Source organism: Etheostoma cragini, chromosome 14, assembly GCF_013103735.1.
Source record: "Etheostoma cragini isolate CJK2018 chromosome 14, CSU_Ecrag_1.0, whole genome shotgun sequence".
Classification (NCBI taxonomy): Eukaryota; Metazoa; Chordata; class Actinopteri; order Perciformes; family Percidae; genus Etheostoma; species Etheostoma cragini.
The window spans coordinates 15,490,565-15,503,712 of NC_048420.1; the positions used below are offsets into that span (position 1 = coordinate 15,490,565).

Below are 13,148 nucleotides of genomic sequence, written 5' to 3' on the forward strand. Positions count from 1 at the left end.
CACACACACACACACACACACACACACAGCATATAGTGAAAAAATGCATGATTCTTCAATATACATCCCTTGACATAATACCATGTGGATACATTCTTGAATAAACATTGAATTTTCTTGAAGTGAAACTTCCTAACCACAACATAAAATCATTAACGGACAAACGATAAAGGATCATGCGATCCTAAAACGATAAAGTTGTATCACCCCCAAATACAGTATTATTAGAAGCAAACTTTACCCACTCTTCACTTTTATCCTTAACACAAGCCTTTAAAAAGACTTGACACTCAGTATAGTACAAGACAAAGAAAAGAGCACTAAGGTGTCTGATCAAGAACGGTTAACACTAAACTGTAGCTTGACAGATTTATGTCCTGTCTGTTGCTATTTCAGCTCCTCTTTGACTTCCTGGCATTCAAGAACGACATCAGCTTCTGGAAGCAGAAGAAAAGCATGGTGGGAATGTCCAGCAAAGCCGGTAGGTAACTTTGTTTCCCCAACAAACACAATATCGGACAGGAAACGAATGCAAAACAGATGACAAAGTTGGAAAAGTCTGGAGATTCAGCTGTACACACAGCCGGGGAAAACCCTGACGAACTTTCTGCAAATTTGAGATCTGCTCTGCAAGTCAGTCCATTGCGCCCGGAAGCATTTGACCGGGCCCGTTGGTGATGTCCCCTTTGGAAACGGGTTGTGAAAGACGCTTTCCCAGACCCACTCTCAGTTACAACTGAGAAGTGTCTGGTGTCAACCGAGCTTCTGCACACCATAAATTACTTGAGACCACCTGAAAAATGTTTGAAAGTGCAGTATGTAAAAAAAAAAGGTCTACTAGAAACCAGGAATCTGCAGTGTAGTATAATTTCATTTAGTGAGTCTGTGTTCTGCTTCGTCCTGCTCAGCAACAAAAGCATTAACAGAGTATGGGATGCTCTTACGTGCTTGCTGTCTGGTAGTGGCAAGAAATAGCCATCTGCAAAATGCTGTTGAGCATTATTCAATCCACAGCGATAGAGTATAACTCTCCAAATGCATCAGCATTGAACATATATCTTTTACTGGATTAGATGAAATCCACAGAACTTCTGGACCAAATAATTCAGCACTGTCAGTAAATGGGTCAAAGCAATGAAAGTATAATATTTTGTCTTTTATTTCCCAGTGCTGTGGCGTTGTTTCAGCACCATAGTGATTTTCCTCTATTTGTTTGACGAGCAGACCAGCTTGCTTGTCCTCATACCTGCTGGCGTCGGCTCTATTATTGAAGTAAGTAAACACACATAAAAATACACACCGGCATACATTGAATATAAACATGTACATGAACAACACTTCTTTTGATGAGTGGGGTTAATAAGAATACATTATTCTTGTTTATAGATGCATGGTATTCTGTGTTTTGAGAATGTTTTTCATTGTTGCAGGTATGGAAAGTGAAGAAGGCCTTAAAGATCCAGGTTTTCTGGAAAGGAGGCAAACCAACATTCCTGGTAGGTGTGTGTGTGTGTGTGTGTGTGTTTAACTGGTAAACTTTTTTTCTATAATCTGCCGTTTATTTTAACAGCTTAGTATAAACTTGCATATCAAGGTTGCTGTCCAGTGTTTGGACCCTCTCCTCTTTGTCTGCTGCTGTAATACAACTCTCTGCTAAACGACTTTGGGTTAAAGCTGAAAGCGCAGAGCAAATGCTGGATCTACGGCTACATTTTGCGACCTTAGTAAATGGAAGCTTTGATGCAGAAGTGTATGATTGGCCACGGGCAGTTCTAATTAACACATAGTTCTTAAATGTATCTTTGGCCATTGTCCCGTTTTTCAGATCCTGTCCCCTCACAGCTTTTTTGGATTAAAAAAGTGTGTTAGTACATGTGCCAACTGTAAATTTGTGTGTTTCTCGTTTCTGTGGAACAGTATGGAAAATCAGACGAATCGGAGAGGAGAACAGAAGAGTATGATACTCTGGTAAGACACTATAGGCTCTCACTCACACGTGCATAGACTACACAATATAATAAACCACACTGCACTTTTGTTATGGACAGTATAGCTAGTTATGTAACTTGATGGATACCACCTTGTGTTTCTCTGTAGGCCATGAAGTACCTCTCATACCTCCTTTACCCGTTATGTATTGGAGGGGCTGTGTATGCTCTAATATTCCTAAGATATAAGAGGTAGGGATCTGTCTGTACATAACCTGCACAATTAAAAAAAAAAAAAAAATGTATAGTGTCAACAGTTAACGTGATTTACCTCCCTTTTGTTTATCTGTCCCTGTTTTAGTTGGTACTCATGGCTGATCAATAGTTTGGTTAATGGTAAGATTTTTCAAACTCTGAACACAGGATAAAACATCTTTAAGCTGATAACCTCATTGTGCCATTGATTTCCATTATTTAATTGAATAGAAAAGGCCTTTCAACATGTTCTTGATGGTTCCAGGTGTATATGCCTTTGGCTTCCTCTTCATGCTTCCTCAACTGTTTGTCAACTATAAGGTCAGTTTGTCTGTCTGTGTTCTTGGATTTCATAACATTTAAAATGGGGTAATGGACAAAAGGCATTTATTATAAAAACTTAAATTGGGTGTCACATCTCTGCTCTAAGAGAAGAACTGCTACATGTAACAAAACAACAACAAAATAACAAATAGTTCCACAGCGCAACCAGAGGTCTAAAACACCTTTAACTGCTCCAGATCGTTTGGGAACTGTGCTTCTTAAAACAGGAAATGGTTCAAATATTGCCTGAACGTTTCCACCACAGCACTGCATGTAATTTGATTTACAGTTTTTTGTCTTTTTTAAACATCCCATTGACTTATTTTACTTAATTTAACAGCTGAAATCTGTGGCCCACCTGCCCTGGAAAGCCTTTACGTACAAGGTGAGAACGCAACAGAAGTTAGTTATTCTGTTAGTGATGATTGACATGTTTTAATAAATCCGTAATCTGGATTTACACTACCGGTCAAAAAGTCTGGGGTCACTAATAAAACTTCCATTATAGACAAAACACCAGCTGAGATCAGTTGCATTTTTTATTTTTTTTAACCAGTGCAGCAGTTGTCATAATACATTATTTGCATACAGGGTTCTCCAATGTTTTTCTAGTTTGTTTTTCAAAATTATATCAGATTAGTGAACAGAATATGCCGCTGGAACATTAGATGAATGGTTGCTGATAATAGGCAATATAGATATTGCATTAAATATCAGCCACCCACTCAGATCAGCTGGTATTCTGTCTGTAATGGAGTGGTGCGGAAATTTGTAAGTGACCAAAAATGTTGGACCGCTAGTGTATAGATTTGCTGTTCTATTAATACTAACTCCAAATCGTCAAATTTCCAGCTTAAATATTGTGGTGTTCTGTCACAGATGAATGTTTGACAGATGAATTATGTTTGATGTAACAACCCTTTTTTTAGGATTGTTATTTTCAAACCCTAGATGACTTAATTTAAGTCACGGTTACTGAATATCCTTGTTAGAATACGTTTTTGTTTTTTTTTACATGAATTGATTGATATTGGTTGATTTTCGCCAGGCATTCAATACCTTCATTGACGACGTGTTTGCCTTCATCATCACCATGCCAACGTCCCACAGACTGGCCTGTTTTAGGGACGATGTGGTGTTTCTCATTTACCTCTACCAGAAATGGTACACACACAAACCCACACACACCACACAGATTCCTAAGACACCAACAAAACACACCCAACAGATTAACCTAAAACTCTCCCTCCCTTCCCCCAGGCTCTACCCAGTGGACAAAACCAGAGTAAATGAATACGGCATTTCTTACGACGAAAAACCCAAAGGAAAGACTCACGAGGACTAGTGAGAAAAGACGTTTTGGCTTCCATGATCTGGTATCTTGTCTTCAGTCCACAGGTATCCAATGATTGGTATTGGTCATTTAGTATCAGCTGAGCTGCTTCAACGGTCCAGAAGCACCTGGGAAAAATGTTTTGGGCTTTGTTCAGTTAGTTGTAAATGGACCAGACACATCAATATCCTTGTGTTTATGACTTAACGTCCTATAGTGCAAATTGTTGAAAGGTCATCATCTGCCTCATGCAGTCTGGAGAATGTTTTTGTTTTTCTGTGTGTGTGTGTATATAAAACGGGACAGAAAGATCATGAAGATGAACCTCTAACTCATTTCAAACGGACGCAACAATCTGGGAAAAAAGTGTTGAGCCTTCTAAACTAGACATTCTGTTCTTCACAATCCACAAAGCCAGTCACATTCTTTGTGTATTGGAACAGCTCCATGCTATTATTATACCACGGGATGTCTTTTTTTTTTTTTAACCTGGATTTCCAGCTTTGCATGTTTGCAAATACTGGTTTGGTTGTGCTAAACTGCAAGAGGATATGCAGTGTGATTTAATACAGAAGTGTGGAACATATTAAGATAAAACTGACCTTTCCAGAATTTTAATAGCAATGGTAAAAAGGGATTTATAACTTTGAACATTATGTTTAGAAACATTTTAATTCACTGACTGCATACATTTTGAGAAGAGCCAAGTTCACACTGCTTTGAAGAACTACCATCTAAATATTTTGATTTTCCAGATAATCATTCCATAAGTGCAAAGTCTGATAGCTCAGAGCTTTCAATTACAGTTTCCCAGTTGTAAGTCAATGTATTGTTAGCTCAATTAACCATTCCTGATGCAGAATTTGAGTGCTTTTCTAGAAATCACATGAAATTGTGCTAACTATGTTTAAATATTGCTCAGTGAAAAGTCTAACAATTTGCCTCTGTCAATTTGTAGACACTTCAAATGGTTTTTATCCCAAATGATCATGAATACAAAGCTTTCATGTTTAGACCCTGGTACAAATTCCAGAACGACAGATCCTGTTTAACCTTCCAGTTACACGTGCTTAAAAGGACTGAGGATGATGAAGATTCTGATTTGTTGTCATGGTGATGGGGATAACTTGCCTAAACACTCTTAAACTTTACTGTTCCAGAATTTGTTTAGTTGAACTCTCTTGAGTCACACATTAAACAATACTGACTCTTATTACACTGTTTGTTAAGCTGCCTACATATGAGAGGTAAAACAGGTGCAGGTCTACGTTCTCATTGCTTCTGGCTTTGGTTGAGCCTTTCAAGGTCAGCCAAAACAAGGTCAAAGTTGAAATCATTTAAGCTTTGAGCGCAGCGCTTGCCAGCAATTCCGAGCAGTGTGTTGCGCCGAGGTATAGTACTTCCTCTCCTGTGGTCGGCACTGCTCTTCCAAAAGGAAAACAAAGGCACAGCCAGCGCAGAGCGGTTTTCACCGTGGATCATGTGTAGGGGGCTGAACACAGAAGGGTACCTCTGAAAGCCATAGACTCCTTTCCATCCACTCTAGTTTTGTAGTTTTACCTGCTCGAGTATTTTTTTACATAATAGGGCCAAGTAAACACGTTGGTGCCAAATGTGAGAATGATTCTTTAAACTACTTCTGAGCTTTGTATGTTCACCATAAATGGTCCATCTGATGTTTGTAAATGTACACTGACATTGTGAGAGAAGCAGTAAATGGGAAGACTTGAGGAAAGTATTACTATATTCTGATTTACAGTCACATTTTGATTTTTCTTCCATAGTTCTATTGTTTTAAGGCCAGGAGAGATTTACCGGATAATTGCCTTGAAATGGTTTTTCCTCTTTTGTAATATTTGTTTTTGGTTGTGATTTAAATAAAATTGTTGACTGAACATACAGGTTTCTTTTGTACATTTTCTTTACACTTTTAGTTTTAAGTGATAATAGCAGCAGAAACTTATGGAAGCCTATTTTTGCCAGTGAAAAATAAAATAAAACTTGATGAAAACCTTGTCTTGATCTCTTTTATAACTAGGTTCTAACCGTCTGTTTGAAGACGACGCCAGTGCGACGGGTGCATGCGTGAATCTAATTTCTACTTTTCATCTCATTTTTGACTTTGAATCTCATGACTTACCAAGGACATTTTCATTATCAAGACAAAGGTTTCATCAAATCGGTCAGTCTCAATTTCAGAGCTGTTCCTACTGTTCATATTGTAATATCATACTATATTTTTCCAGCACGCTTTGCACTATGCTCCATAATTAAAATAACTATCGTAATTATAATTTACTCCGGCATACTTTACACTCTTCATTTCACTATTGTCTCAACCTGTCTATATTGTTTATAGTGTGTATATATTGTTTGTTTTTGTGCAGTTTTTGTATGAGTAAGCACATTGTGAGCAACATGATCCAAACCAAAATTCCTTTTATGTGTCGTCATACCTGGCAAATAAAGCTGATTCTGATTCAGAATTTTTTTTATTTGTTACTGGCGGAAACAGGCTTCCATAGTATGGAGCTACAGAAAGCACGACTATAGACTTACACAGTATTAGATTTCTAGATATATGGTACCTTTATAGGCCTATGTACATATTCAGATTTAATTGGTACAAATAACTATTGCTCAACTTAAAACTCATCTGTTCAGATTTATTTAAATGTACATTAAATTAAATATTAAAGCTACAATAATTCTGATAGAAGATGAAATAATTTATTTATTGAAAGCTAAATAAAAATGTGTTTGAATTGGCATTGGAAAGATGACACCTTTGGAAAATAGCAAATATATTTAAAAAAAAATAAATGAATAATAAAAATCTCCATTGTAGAGGGGCTTTTCTATTGTTTTTAAGTTAACAGCAAAATCAACATAATGTTCAAATTGAAAATAATGGGAGCTTTACAGATTACCAAGCGACCTATTTTGCTTTATATTCCATGGTTTTAATGAAAAACTACGTCTGTCGTCACTTTGTGTGCGTACTGACGTTGGAGCAACGCAGCCTTTACGCAGAGTATATCATGCATGCTCCCGCCCTCTCCGTTCCCTTTTCCGCTACAGGAAGTTAACGTGCCTAAGGTGCTTGGTTCTTCACCAGAAGCTAAGGCCCTCAATCCGGCGACTAGCACCGTCAAATTTAGGCATCCACCGCAAGAAACATATAATCCATCATCTACAATGGCCTCCGTGTCTGAGCTCGCCTGTATTTACTCCGCTCTGATCCTCCACGACGATGAAGTCACCGTCACCGTAAGTCCTCCGGTTTATCCCTGATAGCTACATCAGTGCCTCTTAACTGCACCCTTTGGGAGCAATGTGCTATAGGTAAACGTCCTAATTGATAAAGCTGAGAAAGCAAGTTTTCTGTTGACTATTTTGGGTAATAATACGTCCCTTAAATATAGAAGTTAAGCTCGGTGGTAAGTGTCCAAACAGTCCAATCTACCGGCAAAAATGGCGGCATGCTTGTTGCTAACGTTGGGCCACGTTTCTGTATCTTGACAGCTCTTGCCTAAATTGTGACATTCATTATATAAATACAACACGTGGCTGTAGTAGTTACTCGCCACTTGTCCTGCACATCTAACGCTAAGCAGTGGGACATTCTAGGGAATGTCCACAACATCATGCTTTTATTTTTAGAGGGGCTAACGTTGTGGGCTAAAGCAGTGCTGTAAGTTCAGTACACTTCTTCAATACCATGCTTTAGTTTGCCTTGTTTAAAATTTGATGCTGTACAGTATCCATATGGCGTAACTTTACAATCTTTGCTTACATTAAGTCAGTAACGTTACATAGCATCAATATAGTTTTAACGTTAAGTCTATCTGGTCTCGGAATCCAAAGCCTAAACAGTTCAATGTACAAAATGAAAGTTAATACTCTATCGTCCCCACATCTTAGAAGCTGTAAAAATGAAATTACGTGACTAAGTGATTACTTGCTTTTCAAAATAGCTGTCCGTCTCATTTCTGGGAATCAATTTAGCATCCCTCTATTTCAATAAGCACAACGTGAGTAGTAAAACAATGCAAATTGATGTGATGCACTAATGAAGACTGCTTGGTCCTAACTAGTCTGTGTACTGATAACGTGTATGTAGTTGTTGCTGGTTAAGGATGAACGAAGTAGGTTTTCTAACGATTGCCGTTTTCTGTGTCTGTAGGAGGACAAGCTGAATGCTCTGATCAAGGCTGCAGGAGTCACCGTGGAGCCCTTCTGGCCAAGTCTGTTTGCCAAGGTGAGAGAACAACAAATTGCTCAATGAGAGTTAATCCAGGTCAACTGTTTGTATTGGCTACTCAATTTACTCTGCTTCTCAGCCCAGCTCGCAAACTGGTTTTGATCAGGGTGTGACTAGGGCCGATTTCAATGTGAACTGCGCCCGACCTGGGACACTACCAACCAGGGCACAACAAATTATGTGATTTGGTTGGAAATGACAATGGGGCAGTTGTCACACACATTTTTCTCACTGTGCTTTATGCTGGGTTTTCACCATAGACTGTATAAAAGTAGGATTTTTGCAGGCAGCTCCTACAACAGCGGAGCGGTTCACTATATTTCGAAACTGTCCGCTGACAGTGAGGGCCTAGATCTTCATCGGTCTGCCTTCTGCAGGGTGGAAGCGGAGCCCAGACAAAACTGCCTTTTATGTTTTTTTTCAAATTAAACGTGGCTGCAAAAAGCAGAATTCCTGACAATGTTGGGATTCAATGTGTTGTACTGCCGTTGCTGACTGCGTGATAATCCAAATTAAAATGGCAGAATTACTGAATTAAGTATGCAAAGGGTCTGTTGAAAACTTGACTTTACTGTGAAAGTTAAGTATTTCTTATTCGTGACAGGGTTTGCTCAATTCAAGTTATCAGCACGGGCTTTTTAGTTCTGTAAATTATTCTCCAGAATGAAGTGACTGACTTGTGAATGTTTTGTAGGCTCTCTCCAGCGTTGACATCGGCAGCCTGATCTGCAACGTCGGAGCCGGAGGTGGAGCGCCAGCAGCAGCTGTTGCTGGAGGAGCTGCCCCTGCTGGTGATGCCCCAGGTATGTCAACAAACAATGGTTTAAATTAGAAAGCATATTTGAGATGGGCTTAACTTTCAAAATGTTTGATATTTACCTTTTGTTACAGAAATACTAAATTGGGATAAACATGATGTGAATGTGATATTTAGTCCCACGCTGTACAAATGGCCTGCTTTTGAGATGTACACCTGCCAACAGTTTGGTAAATTAATTGGTTTAGCATGGCCTTTCTTAAAGGAGTACTGGTCTGGTTAAGGTCTTGTTCAAAGGGAAACCAGCATTGGACTTTTCTTAATTCAGAGGGGAAAACCCTTTGTCATTTTTGAAATTACCAGGGTACTGGGATCTTTAGCATCAAATGACAACCAATCCCGGTTTTGCCGTGTTTTTAAATTATTGTCATATCTCCTGGAGCTTTGTCTACAGACTTTGTGTACCCTGCAGCTTGATTTCATTAACCATACCCTCTCGGTTTACTCCTACAGCTAAGGAGGAGGAGAAGAAAGAGGAGAAGAAGGAAGAGTCGGAGGAGTCCGATGATGACATGGGCTTTGGTCTCTTTGATTAAACCTTTTTGTAATTAAACGCAAAATTACAAACAACTGTTGCCCTGTCTGACTCATTTTCTTCTCCCATGATACAAACATCACCTGTCACTTACAAGTAATTAAATGTGCAGCTGCTATCAACCACCTGAGCAAGACAAACACTAGTTGCTCCAGATATATAGCAGTTGCGATTTGATTTTTGTTGAAAGCATCAGCCAAAAGACATGTAACTGACTGGTACATTTTATACACTTCAGCAATATATAAAAGTAAACTGACATTAGTTGAGTGTTATTTGTGGGATTAAATGCCAGCAGGAAGTAGTCTATTTACCTTTTAGATAAACGGAACAGTAGAAATAATTCTCCAAAATGGAAATCAATGGACGTTGTTAGATGCAGCACAACTGCCAGGGGACCATTGCAGGAGTGGTTTGGCACTTTGATAGTTTTATGAAGATGTACACATGTAATGTTACGGGTTGTACTTTAAAATGGAATCACTTTTGTATATTTGCAAGGCATAAATGATTTAGTTTGACAAAAGTTCTTTTAAATACAACTGGAGGGTATGAAAAGACAATGCACAACTTGGGTAAAATGTGATCTGTCTGACATCATAAAGCCATGCCTACAATACCATGCTTTGACTTTATGCAATATGCGGGTTGAAAATGCGGTTAGGCATTCCATTGTGGTTCAGCCGGTCACCTAGCGGCTTATGCTACTCACTACAGCGGCATGTGCGGAACGGAAGGTCAGACAGTGAAACGCCGCTGCCTCACGCAGAAGAGCGGCGCGGAAAGGACCCCGGTTTGTGCCGATACAATACATGGAAATCCTAATTAGGCCCATTCAAGCTGTTCTGTATACAGAACGAATGTAAAATCTATACAAAATAGTGTTTTGACCCATATTTTAAGACTATATAAACACTTTTGTTTGTAAGCGCCAAATGTGACACACGGAGCTGTGCGGATTTATAAATTCAGCGGTTAACGTCAGCAAAACGTTCAAAACTCACCGGTTAGCATCATGGAGTTAAAGGTTAGCACATGGCCGTCCCTTATGCTTATCAGTACGTATAGCGCCAATGGTTTTAAAGACAAGCGACAAAATAAAGGTTAATGAATGTGAAACATAAAACTAAAAACGGCTCTGTGAAAAGAATAGCCAGAAGTCCAAGCAGGTCCAACCGTAGCGTACATTGTTATATATGATGCTTTGTGACAGCATTTCTCCTCTCCCCAACAACGTTTAGCTAATACACCGACTATGACCCAGATATCAACTAGAAAGCAGAATTAGCAGAGTACCTGATTTAAAGTTTGTTGCGGAATGCAAACCTATCGAGCGGACATATTTTCATTCGTGCAGTCACCGGTTTAAGCACAAGAGTTACATAAAACTGAGCTTATGGATGTTGTACCTGGATCCAGAAGTGCAGGTGGAGCAGTTTGTGAATTTCCGGTCTTCTGATGGTGATTTGACAAACCACTGAGCAGAGTCAACTAAATTGATGTATAACTTGCTCTGGAAGCTGCAACTGTCATTCAATCATGTGTCCACAGCTGCAGATAATTGAGTTTACATACCTGTAATCAAAATAGCTCGCCCAATGACTACAGCTAAAAAAAAAAAATGGTATCGTGGTAATTTGAGCAGACAACTAATACATAACTAATGAATTAATAACTAAAACAGACAAACAGAAGGGTTTTATTGCTTCGCGGTTTGAACCCTAATAATAGAAATCTGTGTTAATTAGTCAACTTGAGACATACATAGTTTAGGGGTCAGACAGACTTAAATAAGCAGACAGAAGCTTCCAGTATTTCTTAATGATAACAGTGTTTTTATTTGCGCTGCTTTAGCAACTGTACATGTGACTCCTTCCTGAGAATACTGCTCACCTCAGGAGAGAGGGAACAGTGGAATGGAGAGAGAATCAGAGGAAGACAAGGGGTGTAACAGAGGGAGGACAAGTAGAAATGTGGGGGTGAGTGAGGAGGAGAGGAAATAAAGGTATAAATACCTCCAGTGAAGAGAGGTAGAAAGACAAAGAAGAAAAGCAGAAGGACTTAAGGAGAGGAGATGAAGAGCAAATCAATCATAATTTTTGGCCAGCAAGGTGTGCATCCGTCCCTGGATTTGTGGGGAGTAAAACAAGAAACTGCAACTGTAATTCCCCCCCAAAAGACAGACAGAATATTATTGATGTTGAATTCTACTGGAGATTTGACAATGATGGCGTAACTGAAAGCTTGCATATTGCTGAGTGAACATTTGTGGGAGGACAAATAGGATAGAAGGAACCACAACATGACAATTTGGCTTCAACATACAAACAAAATAGCATGCAAGGTGCTGTGTAAAATGTTGATTAATGAGTAAACCAATACCATTTGAGTAAAACGTTCCTTTTTAGTCAATTGCAGTTCATTTGGCACAGGGTGACCTACTGTACAGTATAACCCCCCCCTCCCTTCACTTTTCCACCTGTTCATCCCTCTCCCTTATTCACTAACAATTCATGCCTCAGAAACATGTTAAAAATATAGCTTCTTTGTATATTTACTATGCAAGTTAACTTAAAAAGTGGCCTGTGACATTTAGTCTGTTCTTCAAAATACATATTTCATATTTCATTGTTACGCCATCTCTCTGTGCCTGAGATAAAGAGATCTAGAGAAGAGAAGGTGGAAAAAAAAGAGATGAAATTATGACTTTTATGAATATCTGTAAATCAATTACTTTTTCAAGAGGAAAACTAAACATAGAGACATACTGTTAGAGTCAAAGCTGAAAATAGTAATAATATTAATTAATAATGATATAAAAGCATGTTCAAACAACAACGTTATCATGTCATCTTCATTATCGTCCTCATCCTGGCTCTTCAGTTCCAGTTGTTACATCCTGCATGTGTGGAGCGTGTTAGTTGTGTTCATGTGGCAAATCTTGGTGCGTCCATTCACCAAAATATATCTGCAGTCCTTCAAGCAAGCCTCTGAAACCTTTGTTTGATTCACTTTCATCAAAGATTAAAAAGTAGTAATGGATGATTCAAAAAAAAAAAAGTAAGAAAGAAATAAACTCATCTTCGAGGATACTTGATGGGGAGTTACTCAGGATACGAAAGCAAGTAATACAACAAAAGTACAAAATGACGCAATATTGACTAAAACATGACCGTTTCCATAGAGAAAAAACCTAAACGATGAATGTTTGTAGGAGAAGAAGAGGAAGCGGATTGTTTTAGTCAGTCATATGTTCGCTGTTCATCAGTTCATTCAATAATCCGTCCGTCACTGATATCCATCTAAAATGTTCTCTTCTCTTTGTGATTGGCTGAGAGCTACGGCACACTCCATCTACAGAGCAACAGAAACTAATGTGGGCGGATCATCTTGAGTCGTGATTGGTCAATGACATCCAGCAGGTTCTTGGCGTCCACTGCGAGGGCGTGAGCTGCCATTAGCATCTGTTTCTTGTAGTCCTTTTGTAAACTGTACAGAACACAGAAAACAACTACTGCATCAACATTGCTGTAAAGTAAGTAGCAAATCATTATCAATAAACATACAGTATATCTGCGGTAACTGTACCTTGTCATGACATACTGTTGGGCCAGCTTCATCTTCGCTATTAACTCGGCCAGATCTGAATTTAACAACTTCTGAGCCATCTCAATCTATGATAACACAAACCC

The 13,148-nt window shown here is 38.8% G+C and overlaps 3 protein-coding genes across 3 annotated transcripts in view; 2 read left to right on the forward strand and 1 right to left on the reverse strand.

Moving 5' to 3' along the window:
• The window catches only part of clptm1l (CLPTM1 like), a 9,199-nt gene extending 3,683 nt beyond the window's left edge, over positions 1-5,516 (forward strand). Inside the window, exons 7-16 of the mRNA XM_034892772.1 lie at positions 361-481; positions 1,169-1,272; positions 1,431-1,496; positions 1,918-1,968; positions 2,098-2,180; positions 2,290-2,324; positions 2,449-2,504; positions 2,848-2,892; positions 3,556-3,671; positions 3,768-5,516. Of these exons, the coding sequence (XP_034748663.1) occupies positions 361-481; positions 1,169-1,272; positions 1,431-1,496; positions 1,918-1,968; positions 2,098-2,180; positions 2,290-2,324; positions 2,449-2,504; positions 2,848-2,892; positions 3,556-3,671; positions 3,768-3,852 (762 nt within the window). The 3' untranslated portion in view covers positions 3,853-5,516. The remainder of the gene's footprint in view (positions 1-360; positions 482-1,168; positions 1,273-1,430; positions 1,497-1,917; positions 1,969-2,097; positions 2,181-2,289; positions 2,325-2,448; positions 2,505-2,847; positions 2,893-3,555; positions 3,672-3,767) is intronic.
• A 1,322-nt stretch (positions 5,517-6,838) lies between these two features.
• Positions 6,839-9,494, forward strand: rplp1 (ribosomal protein, large, P1). Its single transcript, XM_034892216.1, has 4 exons — positions 6,839-7,110; positions 8,027-8,101; positions 8,799-8,907; positions 9,375-9,494. Exons 1-4 carry the CDS (start codon positions 6,886-6,888, stop codon positions 9,455-9,457), a joined length of 492 nt encoding a protein of 163 aa, XP_034748107.1. The 5' UTR covers positions 6,839-6,885; the 3' UTR covers positions 9,458-9,494.
• A 1,774-nt stretch (positions 9,495-11,268) lies between these two features.
• Positions 11,269-13,148, reverse strand: part of ptk2aa (protein tyrosine kinase 2aa) — a 41,201-nt gene continuing 39,321 nt past the window's right edge. Inside the window, exons 32-33 of the mRNA XM_034892773.1 lie at positions 13,045-13,130; positions 11,269-12,945 (exon numbers count right to left, since the gene is read on the reverse strand). Of these exons, the coding sequence (XP_034748664.1) occupies positions 12,828-12,945; positions 13,045-13,130 (204 nt within the window). The 3' untranslated portion in view covers positions 11,269-12,827. The remainder of the gene's footprint in view (positions 12,946-13,044; positions 13,131-13,148) is intronic.